This window comes from Pisolithus orientalis (genome assembly GCF_024613125.1).
Source record: "Pisolithus orientalis strain OTSU chromosome Unknown F5J12scaffold_24, whole genome shotgun sequence".
Classification (NCBI taxonomy): Eukaryota; Fungi; Basidiomycota; class Agaricomycetes; order Boletales; family Pisolithaceae; genus Pisolithus; species Pisolithus orientalis.
The window spans coordinates 521,689-539,661 of NW_026260805.1; the positions used below are offsets into that span (position 1 = coordinate 521,689).

At 52.4% G+C, this 17,973-nt stretch overlaps 6 protein-coding genes across 6 annotated transcripts; 3 read left to right on the forward strand and 3 right to left on the reverse strand.

Annotated features, from left to right (window-relative positions):
* The first annotated feature begins 641 nt into the window (after positions 1 to 641).
* F5J12DRAFT_745013 (Alpha/Beta hydrolase protein) lies at positions 642 to 3,384 on the forward strand. Its single transcript, XM_051742069.1, has 12 exons — positions 642 to 851; positions 911 to 1,009; positions 1,075 to 1,110; positions 1,161 to 1,209; positions 1,263 to 1,340; positions 1,397 to 1,605; positions 1,663 to 1,701; positions 1,761 to 1,860; positions 1,915 to 2,510; positions 2,577 to 2,835; positions 2,889 to 3,083; positions 3,150 to 3,384. Coding segments are annotated over exons 1-11 (1,647 nt in total). The 5' UTR covers positions 642 to 670; the 3' UTR covers positions 2,890 to 3,083; positions 3,150 to 3,384.
* Positions 3,116 to 4,363, reverse strand: F5J12DRAFT_250315 (uncharacterized protein). Its single transcript, XM_051738587.1, has 4 exons — positions 4,104 to 4,363; positions 3,814 to 4,034; positions 3,701 to 3,762; positions 3,116 to 3,644 (listed from the first exon to the last, which is right to left on the reverse strand). Exons 2-4 carry the CDS (start codon positions 4,022 to 4,024, stop codon positions 3,150 to 3,152), a joined length of 768 nt encoding a protein of 255 aa, XP_051598171.1. The 5' UTR covers positions 4,025 to 4,034; positions 4,104 to 4,363; the 3' UTR covers positions 3,116 to 3,149.
* Positions 4,364 to 4,493: 130 nt separating this feature from the next.
* Positions 4,494 to 5,484, reverse strand: F5J12DRAFT_894707 (ribonuclease H2 non-catalytic subunit-domain-containing protein; the record flags this gene model as incomplete). Its single annotated transcript, XM_051747761.1, has 2 exons — positions 4,494 to 4,631; positions 4,708 to 5,484. The coding sequence occupies 2 exons, from the start codon at positions 5,482 to 5,484 to the stop codon at positions 4,494 to 4,496; spliced, it is 915 nt and encodes a 304-aa protein (XP_051598172.1).
* Positions 5,485 to 6,618: 1,134 nt separating this feature from the next.
* Positions 6,619 to 8,710, reverse strand: F5J12DRAFT_844897 (bud site selection protein 16). Its single transcript, XM_051746296.1, has 6 exons — positions 8,441 to 8,710; positions 8,283 to 8,379; positions 8,190 to 8,223; positions 7,938 to 8,135; positions 7,778 to 7,886; positions 6,619 to 7,722 (listed from the first exon to the last, which is right to left on the reverse strand). The coding sequence occupies exons 1-6, from the start codon at positions 8,515 to 8,517 to the stop codon at positions 7,068 to 7,070; spliced, it is 1,170 nt and encodes a 389-aa protein (XP_051598173.1). The 5' UTR covers positions 8,518 to 8,710; the 3' UTR covers positions 6,619 to 7,067.
* A 9-nt stretch (positions 8,711 to 8,719) lies between these two features.
* F5J12DRAFT_844899 (uncharacterized protein) lies at positions 8,720 to 14,499 on the forward strand. The gene is made up of 8 exons (XM_051746297.1): positions 8,720 to 8,812; positions 8,886 to 9,284; positions 9,339 to 9,478; positions 9,527 to 10,486; positions 10,539 to 10,776; positions 10,827 to 13,670; positions 13,735 to 13,906; positions 13,972 to 14,499. The coding sequence occupies exons 1-8, from the start codon at positions 8,796 to 8,798 to the stop codon at positions 14,410 to 14,412; spliced, it is 5,211 nt and encodes a 1,736-aa protein (XP_051598174.1). The 5' UTR covers positions 8,720 to 8,795; the 3' UTR covers positions 14,413 to 14,499.
* Positions 14,500 to 14,626: 127 nt separating this feature from the next.
* Positions 14,627 to 17,651, forward strand: F5J12DRAFT_250392 (uncharacterized protein). The gene is made up of 8 exons (XM_051738588.1): positions 14,627 to 15,097; positions 15,144 to 15,275; positions 15,338 to 15,425; positions 15,481 to 15,550; positions 15,628 to 16,220; positions 16,280 to 16,486; positions 16,551 to 16,865; positions 16,921 to 17,651. Exons 1-8 carry the CDS (start codon positions 15,006 to 15,008, stop codon positions 17,569 to 17,571), a joined length of 2,148 nt encoding a protein of 715 aa, XP_051598175.1. The 5' UTR covers positions 14,627 to 15,005; the 3' UTR covers positions 17,572 to 17,651.
* The last annotated feature ends 322 nt before the right edge of the window (positions 17,652 to 17,973 follow it).

Sequence of the window (17,973 nt, forward strand, 5' to 3'; positions counted from 1 at the left end):
ATATCCCTGGATGATTTGTGCATTGTTAAAGGATACAGTGGCAATCTTCCTCCCGTGGTGTGGGTTGGTGTGTCTGTATGGAGACCCTCTCTGGCTGTGACATCTCCGTAAAGGTAAGCCTAAATTCTCATGCATGTGAGTTAGACCTATGATTGGGAAGCTTAAATTTGCTGATCACCCCTTGAACCAGATAAAGGCGCAGGACGTGGAACAGCTCTGGAAGGATATGTTTATGTACTCATGCAGGTGAACTATGTGCGGAACATATAAATGACAATGATAAAGGCATCTTCCTGATTACCATCCATCCCAATGTTAGCAGGTAAGGGCCTGTGATATCTGCATCGTGTGTGAGCTCATAGTCACAGTTGACCACATATCTTGTTGATGCTGGTACGTTCAACAAAGGATCGTAAAAAATCAGCTCAATTTCGCTTTCAGGTAGGCTTTATTGAGTGGATCGATCCACACGAAAATGTGAAGTGGGCTACTCTGCACGAGATGGTGCAGGCTCAGCAAGCCCTGGTGCTTGGGACTACTCATGTCTACCGGTTCATCAACGAAGGCGACCGTGTGGTGAGGAAGTAGACTGTCAGGCTGCGAGTAACCACAGAGTGGACTATATCTTCCTGAACTTATCTCGAACTGCACTCAATCATGAGATACTTCGATGGGAAATACGTCACGTGATACCCTGAGCTATTCCGTAGTACCTCCCCTCACCCACTCTCCTGGAATGGCCTTCCCACATATCCCTCAGGATCTGAAAGAGGGCACAAGGGTAGTCGTACAGACGAAGTATGGACCTCTTAGAGGCGGTCGCACAACTAACGGTGCAGCAGTCTTCCTAGGTAGGTACATATAAACCTCGCCTTAGTGCGCAGACCCACTCCCTAACCGCCGAAAATAGAGGTTCCATACGCTCTGCCTCCTGTGCGTTTCACTGACCCCCAACCCCTCCCTGAGGATTACTGGTACGAGGAAAAAGATTACGTTCACGAGACAAGGCGTGCGTTTCAACCGGCTCGGATCCCAACGCTAACTGACCGACGGCGAGAACATCTGTGGTTGTAGACTGCTACCAACCGGATAATGATGGGCAAGGAGAAGGCAAGCTCCATAAAGTCTAGTCATTCACCCCTGATGTTGACTGAACCTAGGAGTTCCGGCTGCCGATCGCAAAGGGTTCGGTGAACCGTCAGAGAATCCGTGAGGGCTTCTTGTTTGGACGATGAGTGATCCTAACTTAATGGTTTTCAAAGTTTATTCTTGAACATTGTGTCCCCATCTCGATTCACTACGAAATCCAAGTTTCCTGTCACAGTTTTCATTCATGGAGGGTAGGTGTATGACTTTACCCCTGACAAATATGTCGGTTTCACATATTATGTGCTAGCTTCCTTCAGTTCGGGTCACCACACGAACTTAGCAGTCAGGCCCAATACGCTGCGGAGGAACGTGAACAAGTCTTCGTCAATATCGGTTACCGCTTGTCTGTGCTGGGATTCCTGGCATCTGACGAACCACGGGTCGACGGGAACTTTGGCTTTAAGGACCAATGGCTCGCTTTACGCTGGATCCGCGAGAACATCACAGGGTTTGGAGGTACGACGTCGTCTTGCATATGTCGAGTGTGGTCTTCTCACCTTAGATATTTAATAGGCGACTCGGAAAACATTCGGCTTACGGGACTGTCTGCTGGTGAGAGAGAAGCAGTCACACTAGGGGTGGTGATTCTCCCCAATCTCATGCTTTCACAGGCGCACATTCGGTACATCAAATCTTGCACCACATATCGCGTTTGCCAGACGGCGAGATGTCACCGATTCACACTGCCGTCCTACAATCGAATGCCATACTGTGCGTTCCGCTTGAACGATATCGGAGAATGACTGACTCACATCTATTTCCAAGAACTGTCCCAAAAACTTTGGGTGAGTTGCGACCCCAGTTTGAGGCACTGTGCCGGGCGTTGCACCTCGATCCAAAGGCCCCTCATATCCTCCAGACTTTACGCGACTCAGCTAAAGTTCCGGCGGAGGCTCTGATGGGCATAATCGAGGACGGCAGCCTTGATGTTGAGTACAGGACATTCCGAGGCTGTCTCGACGGTGAGTGGATGGCAAGCGATCCAAATCCGATGTCGTGGCAAAAATCTGGCAATTTGGCTCGCAAGCTGAGAGAGAAAGGTGTCAAGAGCATAGCAATCGGTCATCTCAGCGAAGAGTGGTACCTCTATTCCATTGCTCACCCAGTCAATGGACCGGAGGATGTTTTGCCAAACATCCTACGTTACTATCCGCGCCCGGTTGTCGAGAAGCTTATGCCAATGTACAGAAGTTTACCAACCTCAGCAAGCGCAGAGGAGGCGCGGAGGCTTATGGGCGATATTCTGAGCGACGGGCAAGTACACTTACCTGTCCGGCTTTTCGCGAGAGACTTTCAGCGAGCCAGATTCTCGGTGTTCAGATATCAAATACATTGGACCCCCGAGCAAGTCAGGCCGAACGGTAAGACTCGCCGCGGTTTCATAGCACGCCTCTGGCTGTAGATAGCGTCTGACACCACTGCCACAGGATTGGTCACTCATGGAACAGACCGCTGCCTGTGGGCGCTGCGAGTCCCGATCATGAGTTTACCACAGAAAAGGGTGGCGGTAGCATGGCTAGACGCTATCGACAAGGAGCTCAGCATTCTAGAGCGCGAGGGGACACAAACAAGAGCGCTCAACCAGGCATTGACGCTACGGGAGGACCAGACCATTGGGTGGGTAGAAGACAAGGATTGGGATCAGCTTATGGAAATTGTGAAGGTGCTGCCCGGGGAAGATATGTGGTCAGTTCATTCTGACGTTCACCAGCTGTTATTCTGATGTCAGTCGACCCTAGAGGGCAGAATGGAATGGAAGGTATCATAAGGCATCCCGAAACACTAGCAGTTGTTAGAACATTCGAACTACACCAGGGAGTTTTACACGCAGAGGTTGGGCAACGGCAGAGAACGAAGAATCCACAAAGAACCTACAGAAGCTATGGTTGCCCAATAAACATGAACTGTCACATATATTGTCTTAGATGTTGAAGGTAAGAACTAGTTGGTCAGTGAGGCTATGAGTTGTATCATGTTGCGGTGCGAATCATTCCTGGCAGCTAGAATATGACAGCGAAGCCGAAGATAGACACTGCGATGGAGAAAACTGCCCGCCAGAGCAGGCCCGATGGAATATCTATGTTTGCGCCATTAGCAGTAGCCGCACCGGTAGTGCTGGGGGCCGGAGTGGATGTCACGCCAGAGGTGTCAGTGGGAGAAACACCCGAATCTGTTATCGAAACTGGAGTAGATGTAGCGCCAGTGGTGTCAGTGGGGGAAACTCCTGGATTTTTCTTTGAAACCGTGGGGGAGGAAGTCGCCGTAGACACAGTCGTGGACACGGTAGAAGATGAGACACTGTCTGATGGAGATGCTGATGTACCAATGATCGTGCCAGTCCCCCAAGGGATGTTGGCACCCCCTGGCTGCGTGGGCTGAGGCGCGGGGACAATGTCACTTGTCGAGTCGGTGATGGTAAAACGAGTAGTCCAGGTCAAATTAGTGGAGGCTGGTGATGAGAATTCGTAGAAATAAATAGGGGCATAGGGTGAAACCTGTGACGAAAAATGGATTGAGAGAAAGGGCAGAAACCTCTTAAAAGTGAGCATACCTGGGGACAAGGGTACGAGTACGTGGTCTTGGTAGGGTCGGCTCCGTTGACAGTGCTAACACCTATAGAAACACTATTTCACTAGTGTACGACAAGAACAAAAGTCAACCTACTGGCTAACTTTATCATGTTGTAGTTGTCACCGGTCATCAAATATATGTTCATGGTTGTCCACATTCCGCTGGGGTCTGCTGACCAGGCGATAGAGCAACTCTGGCCCTCGATAAAAACATCGCCTGGACCTGGGGCTATCGGGGTTGGATCCGCCTGGATGAGAGTGATACTGACTGCCGCAAGCAGGACAGTCAAGATTGTGGCGAACATATTGGAGCGGCTGGTTACCCCATCGCGATCACATATTCAGACCCATTAGCTATCCCAAACAGGTTTCGTGGATACTTACAGTGACGATTGGACAATTTTCTGCAAAACTGCAATGCGTAAGGAGCGACTGGGTAAAGGATAGTCTTAGGTAGGGCTACAGAATGGGATGGAGGAGAGGAAGATGGATGTTGGAGAATTTTTCATCGGACTGAACATTTGCCTTGTGTTCCTGAATACGCATCAAACCCCGCGTCAGGCCATCTCAGGGGTAATTTACCAATTTGATCAGCCCAAACTTTTAAGCTTAATACTTACCTTCGGGATTCGTATGTCCTGGTATGTCATATATGAGCACGAGGCAAGAGTCCACGTAAATAGCAGAAGCTTGATGAATAGCTCAGCCTCGGTTCGTCTCGACGCCGGTGTGGCACCTGCCTACAATCGAGAACCAGTATGTGACAAAGCATTCTCATGACGCGCCAAGCAATTCCGGGACATCCCAGGAACCTTTTCCGAATGGACACGTCAAAGCATATGCTTTGGCGCTCAAAGCGAAATCAGAATATCCTCGCTCCCTGGTAACCAGTACCTGCCCAAATGCCCGCTCCTTCAACCACATGAATGTAGCTGAAAGAAATGTCAGCTTCTTCTCCACAGGATAAGAAATCCGAAGCGCAGCAGACCTCTGTTGCAAGCTTCGTCCACTCGATCAGAGTACGCATATATTCGTCCTTCCCTTCATCCACAGGGATATCAGGCGACCAGATCGTGAATGAGGAGAACGTTGACACTGGCACTAGTTGGCGAACTGCTTTCGGTGGTAGTCCATGTTGGTAATCTTCTTCTGCCGAATCGACAGCTTCTTCCATAGCCACATCTTCATCCAACTTGCGACCACGCGCCGATTTACGCGTAGTTCGTCGTGTACTAGCCGGTTTTGAATTTGCTGCAGAAGGCGGTTTACAAAAACCACTGGTTCTGCTACGACTTCCCGCAACACTTCTGAGGGAAGGCGCCTGTAATACAAGTCCACCGTACCCATCAGGCAGTTTCACATCCTGCCCGACAACTCGCCTCCCTCTGAACGCTGCCATCAGTTTTCGTTCTGAGCCGTGCGCAGAATCGAGCTCTGAACTTGGTTGAGTGTCTGCACCAATCGTCTCCTTAGGTTCCAACATATCTACCGCCTCAACGGCGGTCACAGATGTTGCGACACTGCACTCCGATGTAACACTGCTTTTCGACTCGGAGGTGCTTGCAGTAGGCCCCCCCGTGAGAGTAATTACACTGGCTGAGCTGAGCGCCGTTGTCAGGTGGCGCGTCTCGTTTGTTGCAGGCGCTGGTTCGGGTCGGAAGTAGCGAGATATCGGTGCTGGGCCAGAGTATTCAATGTGGAAAGGCATTAGATTCGGAGAGCTCGTCGGAAGGGTGCGTGAGGGGGGTGAAATTTCCAGAGACATACTCGCAAGCAGGGGCGAACGTCGAGTGGCTTAAACAGCACTGACTATTAGTGTAATGGCCAAAGTATACCGACACGCGTTTGTCACGTGAGCATTGACTACCAGTTGGTTCGTTCCAACAAGCTACAGAAAACTATGTCATCTGTAACTAACAGCTACCTTCTGATATATGTCCGTTCTACCCCATGCGTGAGTCCACTGGGGAGTTGTCTCATGTGTTGCGTCCCCTGTAGGCCTGGGTGATCTAGCTCGTGCTGTTCCTTACATTGTGACTGCGAACGTTCCTGCAGGAGGTCCGTCACTCGAGTGAGCTGGTGGGCAGGTATCTGTGTTTATCCAGCCCGGACACTTTATTTTTGCACAGAAATATCTCCGAAGATCTATCGAAGTCTTCCGAACACAGCCTGGACGTGAGCAGCATTCGTGGCACTTTGTCGGGACCCCTCATCCACCGGGTTCGTGGTCACGTTGGCAACAAGATCACGTCCGTTCTTCGCTCTTTGTCTGCCCTGCGTGTTCCCGGCGTAATGACCTGTCACATGCATGTTGGCTTCTCCCGGAACTGCTAACTAGGATCCTTCTCCATTATCCGTGTGATTGGTACACAGATCCTAGCGCGGTGCGCAATGGCCGAGTCGCCCCTTGGGTGGAAGGCGTCCTGAGAAGCGATGAAATTACTGTTGAGATACATGCGGTAGCGAAGGCCGCTCTTGTTCATCTCGAGAAAATCACTGTTATAGACGAAATCCCTGCAACGGCATTACTACTAGCATGTCTTGAAATACCGTTGTCCACAGCGGTTCGGCTGGACTTCACTCGCGGCGCTGTTATCCGTTGCTCTGGCGCTCTCTAGTCGTTCGTCTCGAATAGATTCAGTGATGACTTGACGCTGTCACAATGCAGTGAATCATCTGCGCTGCTCCTCATATCGCTCGACATGCGTTGTCTACACGCGGGGGGTTGCAGGATTAGATGACCTTCGCCCAATTTCGACACTGACCTGACGTATGGTCGCCGTGTCGAGGAGCAAGGCTCGAACTTCCACACGCCCTTGGAATTCGATTGTAAACCAATTCTTTATGATACCGAGGATGAGGAAACCCTCATTTCTCTCTGTCACATTCTTCCGCCCCGCCCACTTGACAAAGGTAGTTCTGCGCGGGAACATTTCATACAGCCACTGTTGTTTTCGGACAGGTGCGTGAGATAGAACTGGATGGCAACCTTGGTGAATATCACGATCAAGCAGGTCTACTTTCTCCGCGAGGTTTATTGCAGGGCTAATCCGAGCATGCCATGTATACGGCATCTGCGCAACGCTCTCGCAGGTCGGCAAAAGCAGGTGCGCTGCTTCAAAGGCTATCTATTTGTGACCGTGGTCACTTTATGGAGCACGAAGAGGCAGGATTGCAACAGGTAGTAGGGCATTTGGATTTGACTGGTTGATGTGAAGACGCTACGTACTTCTGTTCTCTGCATCTCATCCGGAGACACTTATTTCATGCGCTACGTAGCTGTCTGTGCATGCAAGCTTATAATATTAGATGTCCAGCCAATGCCCATCTATACGCATAACGGAGCGATTATTCTTGCCAGAATCCTTCCCATACAATCATTGGCTCGACGGGATCCTTAGATCTGAAGAGATCTTGACCCTGCACTAACCTCAGCTCCCGACCTTTCATCCTCCTCGTTATCCGCTCCGATTCGCGTGCGTCAAGCTCGTCGTCCGTTGCAGGTAGCGACTCCGCAGAAGCAGCGAGGTGCGTGAGTGAAAGTATAGCGTGAGTTTTAGAAAGGGCGTGAGCTGTCGCCGTAGCTAATGGACTCGTGCACGCGGAATTATGCATCGGTCCGGTAGACGCGGGATGAAAGTGACCAAGAAGTAGTGCTGAAAAGAGGTCACCCACGCCCGAGAAGTACCCTGATATAAGTGGAACACAACGAGCGTATACGGTTGATATCGGCGAGGTTGCCTCCGAAGGGACGTGATTAAGTGAGGAAACGATACAAATCAAGTATTGTTGCTCGTCAGGTAGGGCAGATGGTGGCGAAACCCCATTCCGGGCGACGCCGTTGATAGGCCTCAAAGGAAGAAGGTGTGCAGGAACGGAGGGAGCGATACGAGAAAGCGGGATAGAGGAGATAACAACGTTAGGAACTTGGTACGCAGTGTGGAGCTTCACAAGTGCACCACGAAGAGAGGCGAGGTCAGTAAGCTTGATGTCAGTTAGTGTCCTGCAAATGGCGGTCATATAGAAACCTCCAGACAATTAAATGCATGATGACGTACTCGACCTCGAACCAATTTGGAGTGATGATGGTAGCAAGGGGGAGCATCTTTCGGTATACGGGAATCACATCCGCCGCAACATAGAGTTTGCCTGCGTCCCCAAGTACAGCTACAGCAGCTCTGTCAGCCTTTGAAAGACAAATCACAGGAGACAACCTACTGTCGAGAAGATATATCAGATTGGGATTACGAACTTTAAGTTTTTGGGCGAGATGATGCACTACATCAAGGGCTGCTGCGTTTGGAATGTAACCAGTTAAAAGACGTGTGGCGGTGAGGACTCCTGTCTTGTCCATGGAGTCGAAGATTTTACTAAGCTCCTCAGCAGTCGTTTTTGTCCCCCCAAAGTATCCATACCCTTGAAAAATTCGATTGTAAATCGACAGAGAGGGACAGTCGAAGGCTGACACACCAGTATGGTTCGAGAAGTTTACAGTATTGACCACCTGCCTCGCTTGTTCATCGTGGACAGATAGGATAGTAGAATGTACAAGACGGAACTTACATCCACGTCGTATCCCATGCACTGCAGGGGAAAGACTGCAGCTTTACCGCCGACATATCCGAATGCAACGTGCGATTGAATGCTTAGAATGCGGTCACTGTTTATACCTCACGGATATGTTGGTTCCTTTTAACACATGAGATAAGAGAGAAGCATGCCTGCAGGTCATTGCGTGAGCAGTATCGCAAGCCTCGCTCACGTCTGACTGTTGGATAGACCCTGGTATCACCGCCATTTACGAAAATCGTCAAAGTCAGTGTCGTTCGTCGACGTGGGTGACGATGACTGAGAATTCCCCGACGGCGAGTCACTGGCAGAGGCCCCCCACTCCCGGGCCGAGGACGGAAGGAAGCTATGTCTGGATTCCAAATTTGGGTTTTGCAAAGCCACGTGGGTAAATTATTAACCCCCCCAATATACTAGCTGCGCGCGGGTGTCGTGGCTGGAGTCGATGCTATCACATCTGGCCTTGCGTGGTCCGAGTGTTCACTGGCAACTGTTGTCTGTAAATTCATGTCAGACGGAACCAGGTTCGTACTAGTTATTCAACCATGCCCTGTTCAAGTCAGCGCAGTCGGCAGACGGTGACGCCGCACTTTACAGGCTCCGCCAAACGTGGAGTGATGCGCTCAGTGCAGCGGAAACCAACTTTCGCCAACTTCTGGCATCTTACTCGTCTAATGAATGGAAACATGTACCCCTCCCCCAGGACGCGCCTTCGCCACGCAAGGGAAAGTCGCGGGCGGCGTCGTTGAATCCGGAGCTGAGGGACGTGGCGGTCCACCGCAAGGTCACCAAGTCCGGCGAGTACGTTTACAGAGCCGTTCTGGATGTACCAGCTACAGACGAAAATGCTGCAATGGATGTATGGAAGGCTATCATCACAACTCCTGAAATTAGGCAGGAATGGGACCCCGCTGTGGATGCCTCACAGCTTGTCGAGCTGTTCGACCAGAGGACAAGAATAACTAAAACAAGGTTTACACTTGGTTGGCCCGCAAAGTAATCTCTACCCCTTACTTGCAACCAATCTTTTGTCACTGACACGTCGCCCAGCCCTAGAGATGCTGTGACTATTTCTCGCTTGCACCAGAATGCCTCTACCATCATAGATATATCTACGTCGCTCCCTCGTTCTGCTGATGATCCCACGTATCTCAGACCATCACCTCCTTACGTCAGATCAAACGTTGCACGTTTGTTTAGCCGTTTCTTTTCATGTGTCTGTACTCATCCTTTCACAGTTTTTACGTGGTGGATTCAAGTTTTACCTCAGTCACCGCTTCAACAGTCATCATCACCGGCAGAACAACTCAAGAGACGGCTCTCGATAGTACTGTCCACCCCCGTCTTGCGCATTACCTGTTTCTGGCAGCACGACCTCCGGGCCCTATGGAACTTCAATTCATCGGCTAGTATTTGTCAGCAGCTATCTACGATGGTTCTCGGACTTTACAAGACTGTCAAGACACGCGGATCCCGTGTTCCAATGCTCTCCGGTCATGGGTACGGAGTCAGCATTGAACGCATGCGTTTCCAACTTGATAGACAGGCACTCACAATCGAGTATGCCATTCACCCGGAGGATGATGCGACAGACAGCAGCGGTGGCCACAGCTTGGATGAGATTAGGGAATATCGCCGTCTGACACGCTCAGTTGAATGCCATCTACCTGCTTCTGAAGGTTGGGATGTGCAGCTATCTATCAAGGCTTCTTCGGACAAAGCTCAGAAACTGCCGTGGAGTGCGAGTGCCGTTCGCCACAGAAGCGATCCTTCGATACCGACAGGAAAGCCGTTCGAGCTCATCGTTCTCCATGTCACACACGCTTCTCTACCGGATACTCATTCTATTCTCAAAGTACGCGTCGCGATCGAGTTGTCTGGGCCTAGTTGCGGGATCAGGCTTAACGGGATCCCGCAAACGATACAGAGCGCAGAAGAGCGCGACTCGGGTACGTCCGTCAGACAACAGCAGCAGATTCTACAGGATGCCTCAAGTGCTGCCAATGTGAGCTTCCACACTACATCCTCTGTAAGCTCAGTCGGAACTATTGGATCTGGTTCCACGCCTTCCCGCACAATCACACTGAATACCGCGGATCGATCTGCTACCGCTGAGAAATCGATCCTGGCAAGAGTGAGAAGGAGTTATATTTACTTTTCGTCTTTATTACAAGAACCAGAGGCCAAGTGGAAGCGGAGTAAGTGGGAGAGTCGCACATTCTGAAAAATTCAGCGTTGACAATTTGGTAGCCACGGAAGCTAGAGGCGTCTCCGTGACCCAACTTGACTCGATCGATCCAACGCTCGTGGTGTACCGCGCGGAAGCAACGTTCGTCGGGCTGGGCTTATGGGACCTCTACAGCGCGCTCGTCTCCCCAGGAGCCCGTGTGTTCTGGGATAAACAACATGACGACGCAAACTTACTGGAGGATGTCAACGAACTCACGGAATTGTGGCATTTCAAGACAAAGCCGGCATGGCCAGTCGTGTATGTCGGTGTTTTTTTCTCTACAGTTGCAACTTCTGATGGTCTTCAAGCGGTCGTGATGCTGTGCTTCTTAAGACAGTGTACAAGTCCCCTACTACGATACACGTGTTCTCGTTTTCTGCGGACGATCCATACCTCTTCCCATCCCTTCCGCTCCTCGATCCTAGTATCATTCGCACCCAGGTTGACCTCCAAGGATGGGCAATTGAGGCCCTCAACCCTACCACGACACAGCTCACCCTACTAGAACAAAGCGATCCGAAGGGGTGGTCAAACAAGGCAATGACGATTCCGTCGCAGATGGTTGCAGCGGTGGCCGGAGTCGGTGATTTTGTCATCAAGTGCGGTGGTCCACCTGTTGTAACTCGGCTTTCTGGCGCCCGTGCAACCGAAATGCGCTACGAACACGAGAAAGGCACTTTTCGGGTTGCATACGAGAGAGCAGAGGGACGTCGTGGTGGTACGAGTCCCGGGGGCGCTGGTTTGAATTCTACGAGTGGGGATGCCGACAATGGGGGGAACGATTTAGGAGCAAGCTCAAGTTCAGTGCATACCATCGAGTGTGAAATAAGGTGCGACATGGATACGTGGGCCTCTGCGCTAGACATCGTGGTGGACCCGCCACCGCAGAACGTTATTGCGTTGCGCCGACACCGGCTATCGGAGGGTGGAGGTGGGTTATGGTTGACGCTGAGCCATGACGCATTGTTTGCGGCAGACGAGCGCTTGCTTGCGATTGTGCGCCGAGGACCGATGGCATCTGCCCGTGACAAAGGTGTGGTAATGGTGAATGGGGCACGAGTTTCTGTGGACGTGGAGGAGCTCGCAGAGACTGAGATCAGGGCGCTCAGCAAACGGAAACGTGTCAAGCCGCTGCGCATACCTCTCGACCAGCCCCCAGTCGTCAGTGTTATCCGAAGGCTTCGCGCAGAATGGGACGCAGACGAGCCGGCGTCGCCGACGGACGGTGGTCCGACGACGAAGCCGCCAACCCCTGATCCCGCAGAACAACCCCAGCCGAAGTCAAGCAGCACGACAACGTCGTCAGGATGGCTGTCCGCTCCGAGGTTCTCCAGTCCACTTGCAAGTTTCTGGTCGTCTGCGGTTGACCAAGCAACGAGTACAACGCAATCTGCGGTCGCCGCCGTCACGCCATCTACCGCAGCCACTGCAATTGCATCCGTACCATCGTCCTCGATGGTACCAATGCAGCATGTATTGGAAGCCTTGCATTGGCTTCGCGAATCGCAGGTTCATCAGGAAGATGGATGGACGCTCGTAACTGACAAAGGTCTCGCTGTGCAGCGCAAGGTAATTCCAGAAATTTCACCGGCTATACCCGTGCACAAGGGTGAGAAAGTCATCGAGGGTGTTTCTGCCGAAGAGGTTTCTTCAATAGTGACAAGCTATGACTGCCGAAAGCAGTGGGACGATCGTTTCGGATCCGCTATCGTCTTCGAGAGCTTCGGTGCAGGATGCCATACTGCGTTCGTAGTGTCGAAATGTGGATTCCCCTTCCGGGACAGGGGTTTCTACCTATCTTCGTTGATGGCGCGTGCGAAGCTTCCCCAAAGGAACTTCGATGCTACACCAGGAGAGGCGGGATTATCGCAGGATCATAGGAATGTCATCTTCTGTGTGTCGGCATCCTTCCATCCGGAATCTGTCTCATCTTTTTCATCCGAGAAATACAACTCGTATGGCTATCCAATTGGACGCGTATTTATCGATGGATGGATACTGGAGACATTAGACCCGTATACGAAGGAGAACTATGCTATTCCGTCAACGCGTTGTACTCGGATCGTGGCGGTCGACTATGCGGGCTCGGTTCCCGTTGCCATGAACTCGATGATAAATGCGGCCCTGCCGAGGTCTATACTCGCCGTGGAGACCTACATCAAGGGATCGTCGCCCTTGCCATTGACTAGACTACCTGCAACTGGGCTCGTTCTGACTGAGTCTAAAAGTGCGGAAGTAGCTCCTCCTGGTGTTGTTGCTGTCACGGGAGGTGGGTCGCCCTCGTGGAAGTTGAAGCGACGGGACGAGAATCGGATACTTGTTGGGTCGACTTATGACCCTACCACCCGCACATATAACAGTTCAATCTTCTTAACGATGTCGAGCCAGCCCCGGCCCGAGGAAGCAACATCGAGGGTATCGCGAGTTTTGACTGGGGCGACAGGAACGACACCCGACGCTCGTCAGGGTGGCCGTACCGAGTACGCTGCGTCGCCAAATCCATCATCAGATCGGGGAGAACCATCCTCTTCGCCGGTGCGATCACGATCAACGGAACGAGCAGCCAGATCTTCGGCGTTCACAATCAAAGGCGAGCTCAAGCAATCGACTGACCTCGTCGTGGCTGAAGTACTCGTGGACTCGAAGCTTTACCCCGAGGGCTATAGTGTTCAGATCACCTCTGGTCTCCGAGACGGATCCAAGTTCGTGTCCCTTACGGCACGTTCCGCTTCGTCGGATGGAAGCACCTTCCGAACTGCACAAATGCTGCTACCTGTCGCGTCGAGCCTGTATACGGTGCCCGCGTCACCACTACATTCTTCGGGATTGAATGCCGACCGACCTCCACGGCATCTATTGCGGCTGACTCTTCCGACTGCGCAATTCCAAATTTCTACAGTGCAGGATCCGTTGACAGGGGAGACCCGGAGTGCCCCTCCGAAACCGCAGTGGCTACTGGACCTGCAAAGCAAAGGTTTTACCGTGCAAATCGAGATAGGCCCCGGCAATGGTGCGAGGAAGAATGGAGGCGGCGCCACGGTGAACGTGAACGGAACGGCTACTGCTGTGGTAAGCGAGAAGGAATCGTTGACGGCGCTTGGACGCGATGAATTGCAGGACGATAGGGTATCGCGGATGCCCGTGGTACAACGGTGGGTATTGGACTCGAGTGCGTGTCATTGGTGGGGGGTGGCGATACTGATGATGGCCAATCAGGTGCGGTGAGGATGGTGACGTTTTTCCTGAAGAGTTGCAGGTGCCGCTTGCACGTGCGGAGGAGCTGCTTGATAGGGCGGCAGGTGTCCACGCCACCGACATCATAGAAGATCCGAAGACGCCTGAAGGGGACGGATTGAGCGAGGAAGATACTGATAAAAGTCAAGGTCCGGTGAGTCGCGGTGATAGTTCTGCCAGGACAAAATCGGAACAAGTGTCCTAAAGGACGATGAGCAGGAATCGCCCGAAAATGGAGTGGATGCGCAGGGCCAGGTCCCTTCTGGGTCCGAGGGGCTTCTCGGGTTCTTGAATGCTTATCCAAACACGCTGACACGCTGGGCGACGTCAGCCGTGAGAGGAACCACGACGGGCAGTGCTATGCAAGTGGACGGGGAGGAGGTACTGGTAGTGAACGTGCCACCACCGGGATCGACGAGGACCATGTTAACGGCGAGGACGTATCCGCTGTCGACGGTTCTCATCATTGCGATGATTGGGTTCTTAATTGGATCGCTGCTGCGGTCTCTTCTCTCGCCAGCTGATTTCATTTACGTTGTGACGGACGTGCGTGATGCCGAGGAGGTGAGCAAGGGGTGGCGAGAGATAAGACGGTTGATGGAAATCAAGTACATTGTTGGAGGTTGGGACTTTCAGATAGCAGTTGTTCGACGACATTGAATGCAGCATACACACACACATACATACGCGAACAATATATAATGATGTACAATAGCGACGTACTATACGACCACCGGGGGGAGGCGTCCGTTGGCGTGTTGGCCGGATGGCAATGGCGTGTGTGGGCTCCGGGAAAGGCAAGAGAATTGGATCGGAGATGAAAATTAGAGGAACGCGGCAAACGGCGTGCTGAGTCGGCCCAGAGAGGATTTGAAATTTCCCATCTGGCATGAGTTTGCGCCTGGTCGTCTGGCTGTTCGACTGCTGAAAGCGACCATCGCCCGTCCCGTCTCTCCTCCCCAGCAGCGACGACGACGGCGACAGCGACAGCGACGGCGAGAGAGATCCTGCCTGTCGCTGACAGTCGGTGAGACACAGCTGCTCGCCTGTAGACTCGTGTACCACCCTTGTTATACCTGTTCTGTATACGTTCCACACCTGCACAGCTACTGCCCAATTATATCTCGCACGCACTCACAGCTCCAGATACATACCTGTCACACCCATCCTCAACTCTATTCCTCGCCCCTCCTCCTTGTTCTCCTCCCTCCCTTCCTCGCTCGGCCACACCACCGCTGCCCCCTTCGACCCCCATGTCTGCAGGGCAACCCGGATCCATGTCTGCCCCCCCACCTCATGCTGACCAACATCCCTCGCCCCCTTCCGAGTGGGAAGGCGACAAGATGTCCGTCGCTCACTCTCGTCGTTGCCTTTATCTCACCCCTTTCTAGGTTTAACATCTATATCTATGACTATTGCAACAAGCGTGGATTTCGTGAGACCGCGAAGAAACTGCTCGTAGAGGCAGACCTGACGCCAGATTCTACCCCCCCAATCGACGCGAAACAAGGCCTCCTATTCGAGTCCGTCCTCTCTCGACATCTTCTCGCTTCTCCACTGACCTGGCCTCCGCCCGTCTCTGCAGGTGGTGGACCGTATTCTGGGTCCTGTTCACCGCCAAGAACAACGGTCCAAACGGTCATGGGAACGACGATGCGTTGGTATACACCCAGGTGCGTTCCCAGGTCGCGTTCCACCACGTTCGCCTTCAACTCGTGCACGGTACAGTACCAACTGCAGCAAGCTAACATGAGACAAGTCCGTCCACAACCTCATCAGATGCATCGCATGATCAATGGTATGCAAAACCTTCTCGCATCTCGCGTGACTCTGGACGATCGGAACCTTGGACTAATTCCGACTCGAACTGGCTAGGTAATCAAGGCCCGATGCAAAACGGCGCACAGGGATCCATGTCCTTTGCCATGCCACCCACCGGTCCTCAACCAAATGGCATTCCGATACCATCGGGCGGCCCAACTCCGGCGGGCGCCAACCCTACCCAGCCACAAAATTTTAATCCACTCGTAGCCGGCCAACGACCAGGAGGTCCTCAACATCGCGGCCCAAACGGCATCAACTCGTATCAATCACCCACCATGGCGCACTCTCCGCACAATCCGGGCATGAACGCTGGGCCAAGTCCACAGCATCCACAGCCACCGATGGGCCAATTGGGACCATCGCCACATATGCCTCACATGGGTCAGAACAGGATGCTGCCACCCGGCGCCCACATGGGCGCTGTTTCATCCGCACAGACATCATTCATGCAGCTCAGTCGCTCTCCCAGTCGACCCAACACTCCAGGACATATGCAGCAGAGCCCATCACTGGCGAACCGTCAACCCCCGGACTCACAAATCAATGCTGACATTCAGAGCATTGGGCCCGTGGCTTTCAATCAGGCAAAACATGATCTGGGCTTAGACGAAAAGGATAACAATGCCCTCACGCAGGATGACAAGGTACTTCTTCTTACCAATTCTTCATCTGTGAATTTAGCGCCCTGCTTACTTGTGTCAAGCACCGGATCGTTAACCAAGTTAAACGTATCGGTCTTACCCAAATGGGTAGGAAACCTGGTATACCGCTCGCAGGACCGTCAAACCTTATCCCAGGCATGCAGCTCCAGGGTCAGCGTCCGGGCCAGCCTCAGCCACCGCAGGTTCCACAACAGCCGCCCCAGCAGCAGCGAGTCGTCAAGCGCAACAGCACGTCTCCACCAGATGAAGTATGTAATACTACACAGTACAACTTTCGCTTTGCCGTGTCATGCTTAAATTGATTTATCGCAGGGTTCGTTGATGAATACTGATAACTCGCCCCCGGATAGGAAGCGCGTCCGTCGCTCCTCTATGACTATGGAACACCCTCCGCCTGCGTCGCAATACCCGCCTCAGCAACCGCAGGGGGCCAAAGGTGGTCCTCAGCCAATGCCCAACGGCGCGATGATTCGACCAGGTCCGATGGGAAGTCCGATGCATAATTTCCAACCACACGGTCCGGCAGGCATGGGAGGAAATCCTGCTGTGGGATTGCAAATGGGTGCCCCACCAATGGGAAATTCCATGGCCCCTGGAATGGCATCGCAAGCACAGAGTATGATGATGGTATGTATTGCATTCCTGTTCCGCTCCGTTTTGATAGTCTCACTCGGAAATGAAGCAGCAAATGCAGTACCGACAACCTATGCATCCAATGCCGAAGAACATGGCCCAAGGTCCGAACATGGCTGGCAATGCGGGAACCCCGACGCCAGGTGACCCTGGATTCAATCCAGGACAAGGCCAGCCCGGTGCTTTCTCTGGGCCACAGGGCAATCGCGTCGCAAAGCCACCCAACATGATGCCTCCTCCGTCGTCGCCAGCTGGAGGACCCCCAAAGGAGCAACCCAAAGATGGTAACAAGGCACCTGGTGCTCCCAACGGTTCCGGTCATCCAGATCGTTCACCACAAAACCATCCAACTAACCCGACCCAGCCAGGGGGACAAGGCCCTCCCAGTGCGGGCAACCCCCAAGGAAATACAGCACCTCCCACGCCAAGCGGGACGAGCTCGGCGACCATCACTGCATCGCCTTCGGCAGTCAACAGTACGCCGACTCTCAACCCAGCATCTCAACCGACGTCATCCATGACTGAGCTTCCAGCAAATTTCCTTGCGGATGATTTTATGCAGTCTGTGGCGACGTCACTGGATAGTTTTGACCCTCAAGGACTTTTCAGGACAAGCGAGACTGGGATTGACTTTGAACAATTTCGTGAGTGGTTTGATCCTGGTCCACCAGAAGAAATAGACGGAATGAGAAATGATTAACGGGATGGAGACGCTCTGTGGAAAGACTGCTGCGTATGTCTTTTGAACTCCCCTTGTAGGTCGAGTTTCGTGTTACATTCCTTGCATTTTTCAGCCATGCAGATATATAGTCTGTGCTCTTCCCCCCTGGCTCTGTGGATTTTTTGTTTCCCCGTTTATTTAATGCAAAAGCTGCCCTTGCAGCCGACATCTTGGCTTTTTTTCCTCTCCTCTCCTTTTAGATAGCTTATTTCGCTGTCGATTTTTGCGATACAGTAGTTCTGCGTCTTCTTTCCCCTTCTGGCTCAGCGGGCATGTACGAATATCCATCATCATCGTTATTGAATGCCATCCTCAAAGTCTAATTTTCAGGGTGATTCGTGCCTAATATGATAAGTTGGAGTCCGACTATGACTCCACCCC

Excerpts from the sequence above, each read along its gene's own strand:
- F5J12DRAFT_745013 (XM_051742069.1), top strand. The coding sequence starts at position 671 with ATGGGAAATACGTCACGTGATACCCTGAGCTATTCCGTAGTACCTCCC. Across the intron at positions 1,702-1,760 it reads GCTTACGGGACTGTCTGCTG|GCGCACATTCGGTACATCAA; the intron begins GTGAGAGAGAAG and ends ATGCTTTCACAG. Across the intron at positions 1,861-1,914 it reads CTACAATCGAATGCCATACT|AACTGTCCCAAAAACTTTGG; the intron begins GTGCGTTCCGCT and ends TCTATTTCCAAG.
- F5J12DRAFT_250315 (XM_051738587.1), bottom strand. The coding sequence starts at position 4,024 with ATGTTCGCCACAATCTTGACTGTCCTGCTTGCGGCAGTCAGTATCACT. Across the intron at positions 3,763-3,813 it reads CAACATGATAAAGTTAGCCA|GTGTTAGCACTGTCAACGGA; the intron begins GTAGGTTGACTT and ends GTGTTTCTATAG. Across the intron at positions 3,645-3,700 it reads ACTCGTACCCTTGTCCCCAG|GTTTCACCCTATGCCCCTAT; the intron begins GTATGCTCACTT and ends TTTTCGTCACAG.
- F5J12DRAFT_844897 (XM_051746296.1), bottom strand. The coding sequence starts at position 8,517 with ATGGCGGTGATACCAGGGTCTATCCAACAGTCAGACGTGAGCGAGGCT. Across the intron at positions 8,136-8,189 it reads AAACTTCTCGAACCATACTG|GGTATGGATACTTTGGGGGG; the intron begins GTGTGTCAGCCT and ends GAATTTTTCAAG. Across the intron at positions 7,887-7,937 it reads TCTGATATATCTTCTCGACA|CTGTACTTGGGGACGCAGGC; the intron begins GTAGGTTGTCTC and ends GAGCTGCTGTAG.
- F5J12DRAFT_844899 (XM_051746297.1), top strand. Across the intron at positions 10,487-10,538 it reads AGAGGCCAAGTGGAAGCGGA|CCACGGAAGCTAGAGGCGTC; the intron begins GTAAGTGGGAGA and ends ACAATTTGGTAG. Across the intron at positions 10,777-10,826 it reads AAGCCGGCATGGCCAGTCGT|CGGTCGTGATGCTGTGCTTC; the intron begins GTATGTCGGTGT and ends ATGGTCTTCAAG.
- F5J12DRAFT_250392 (XM_051738588.1), top strand. The coding sequence starts at position 15,006 with ATGTCTGCAGGGCAACCCGGATCCATGTCTGCCCCCCCACCTCATGCT. Across the intron at positions 15,551-15,627 it reads GATGCATCGCATGATCAATG|GTAATCAAGGCCCGATGCAA; the intron begins GTATGCAAAACC and ends CGAACTGGCTAG. Across the intron at positions 16,221-16,279 it reads CCCTCACGCAGGATGACAAG|CACCGGATCGTTAACCAAGT; the intron begins GTACTTCTTCTT and ends ACTTGTGTCAAG.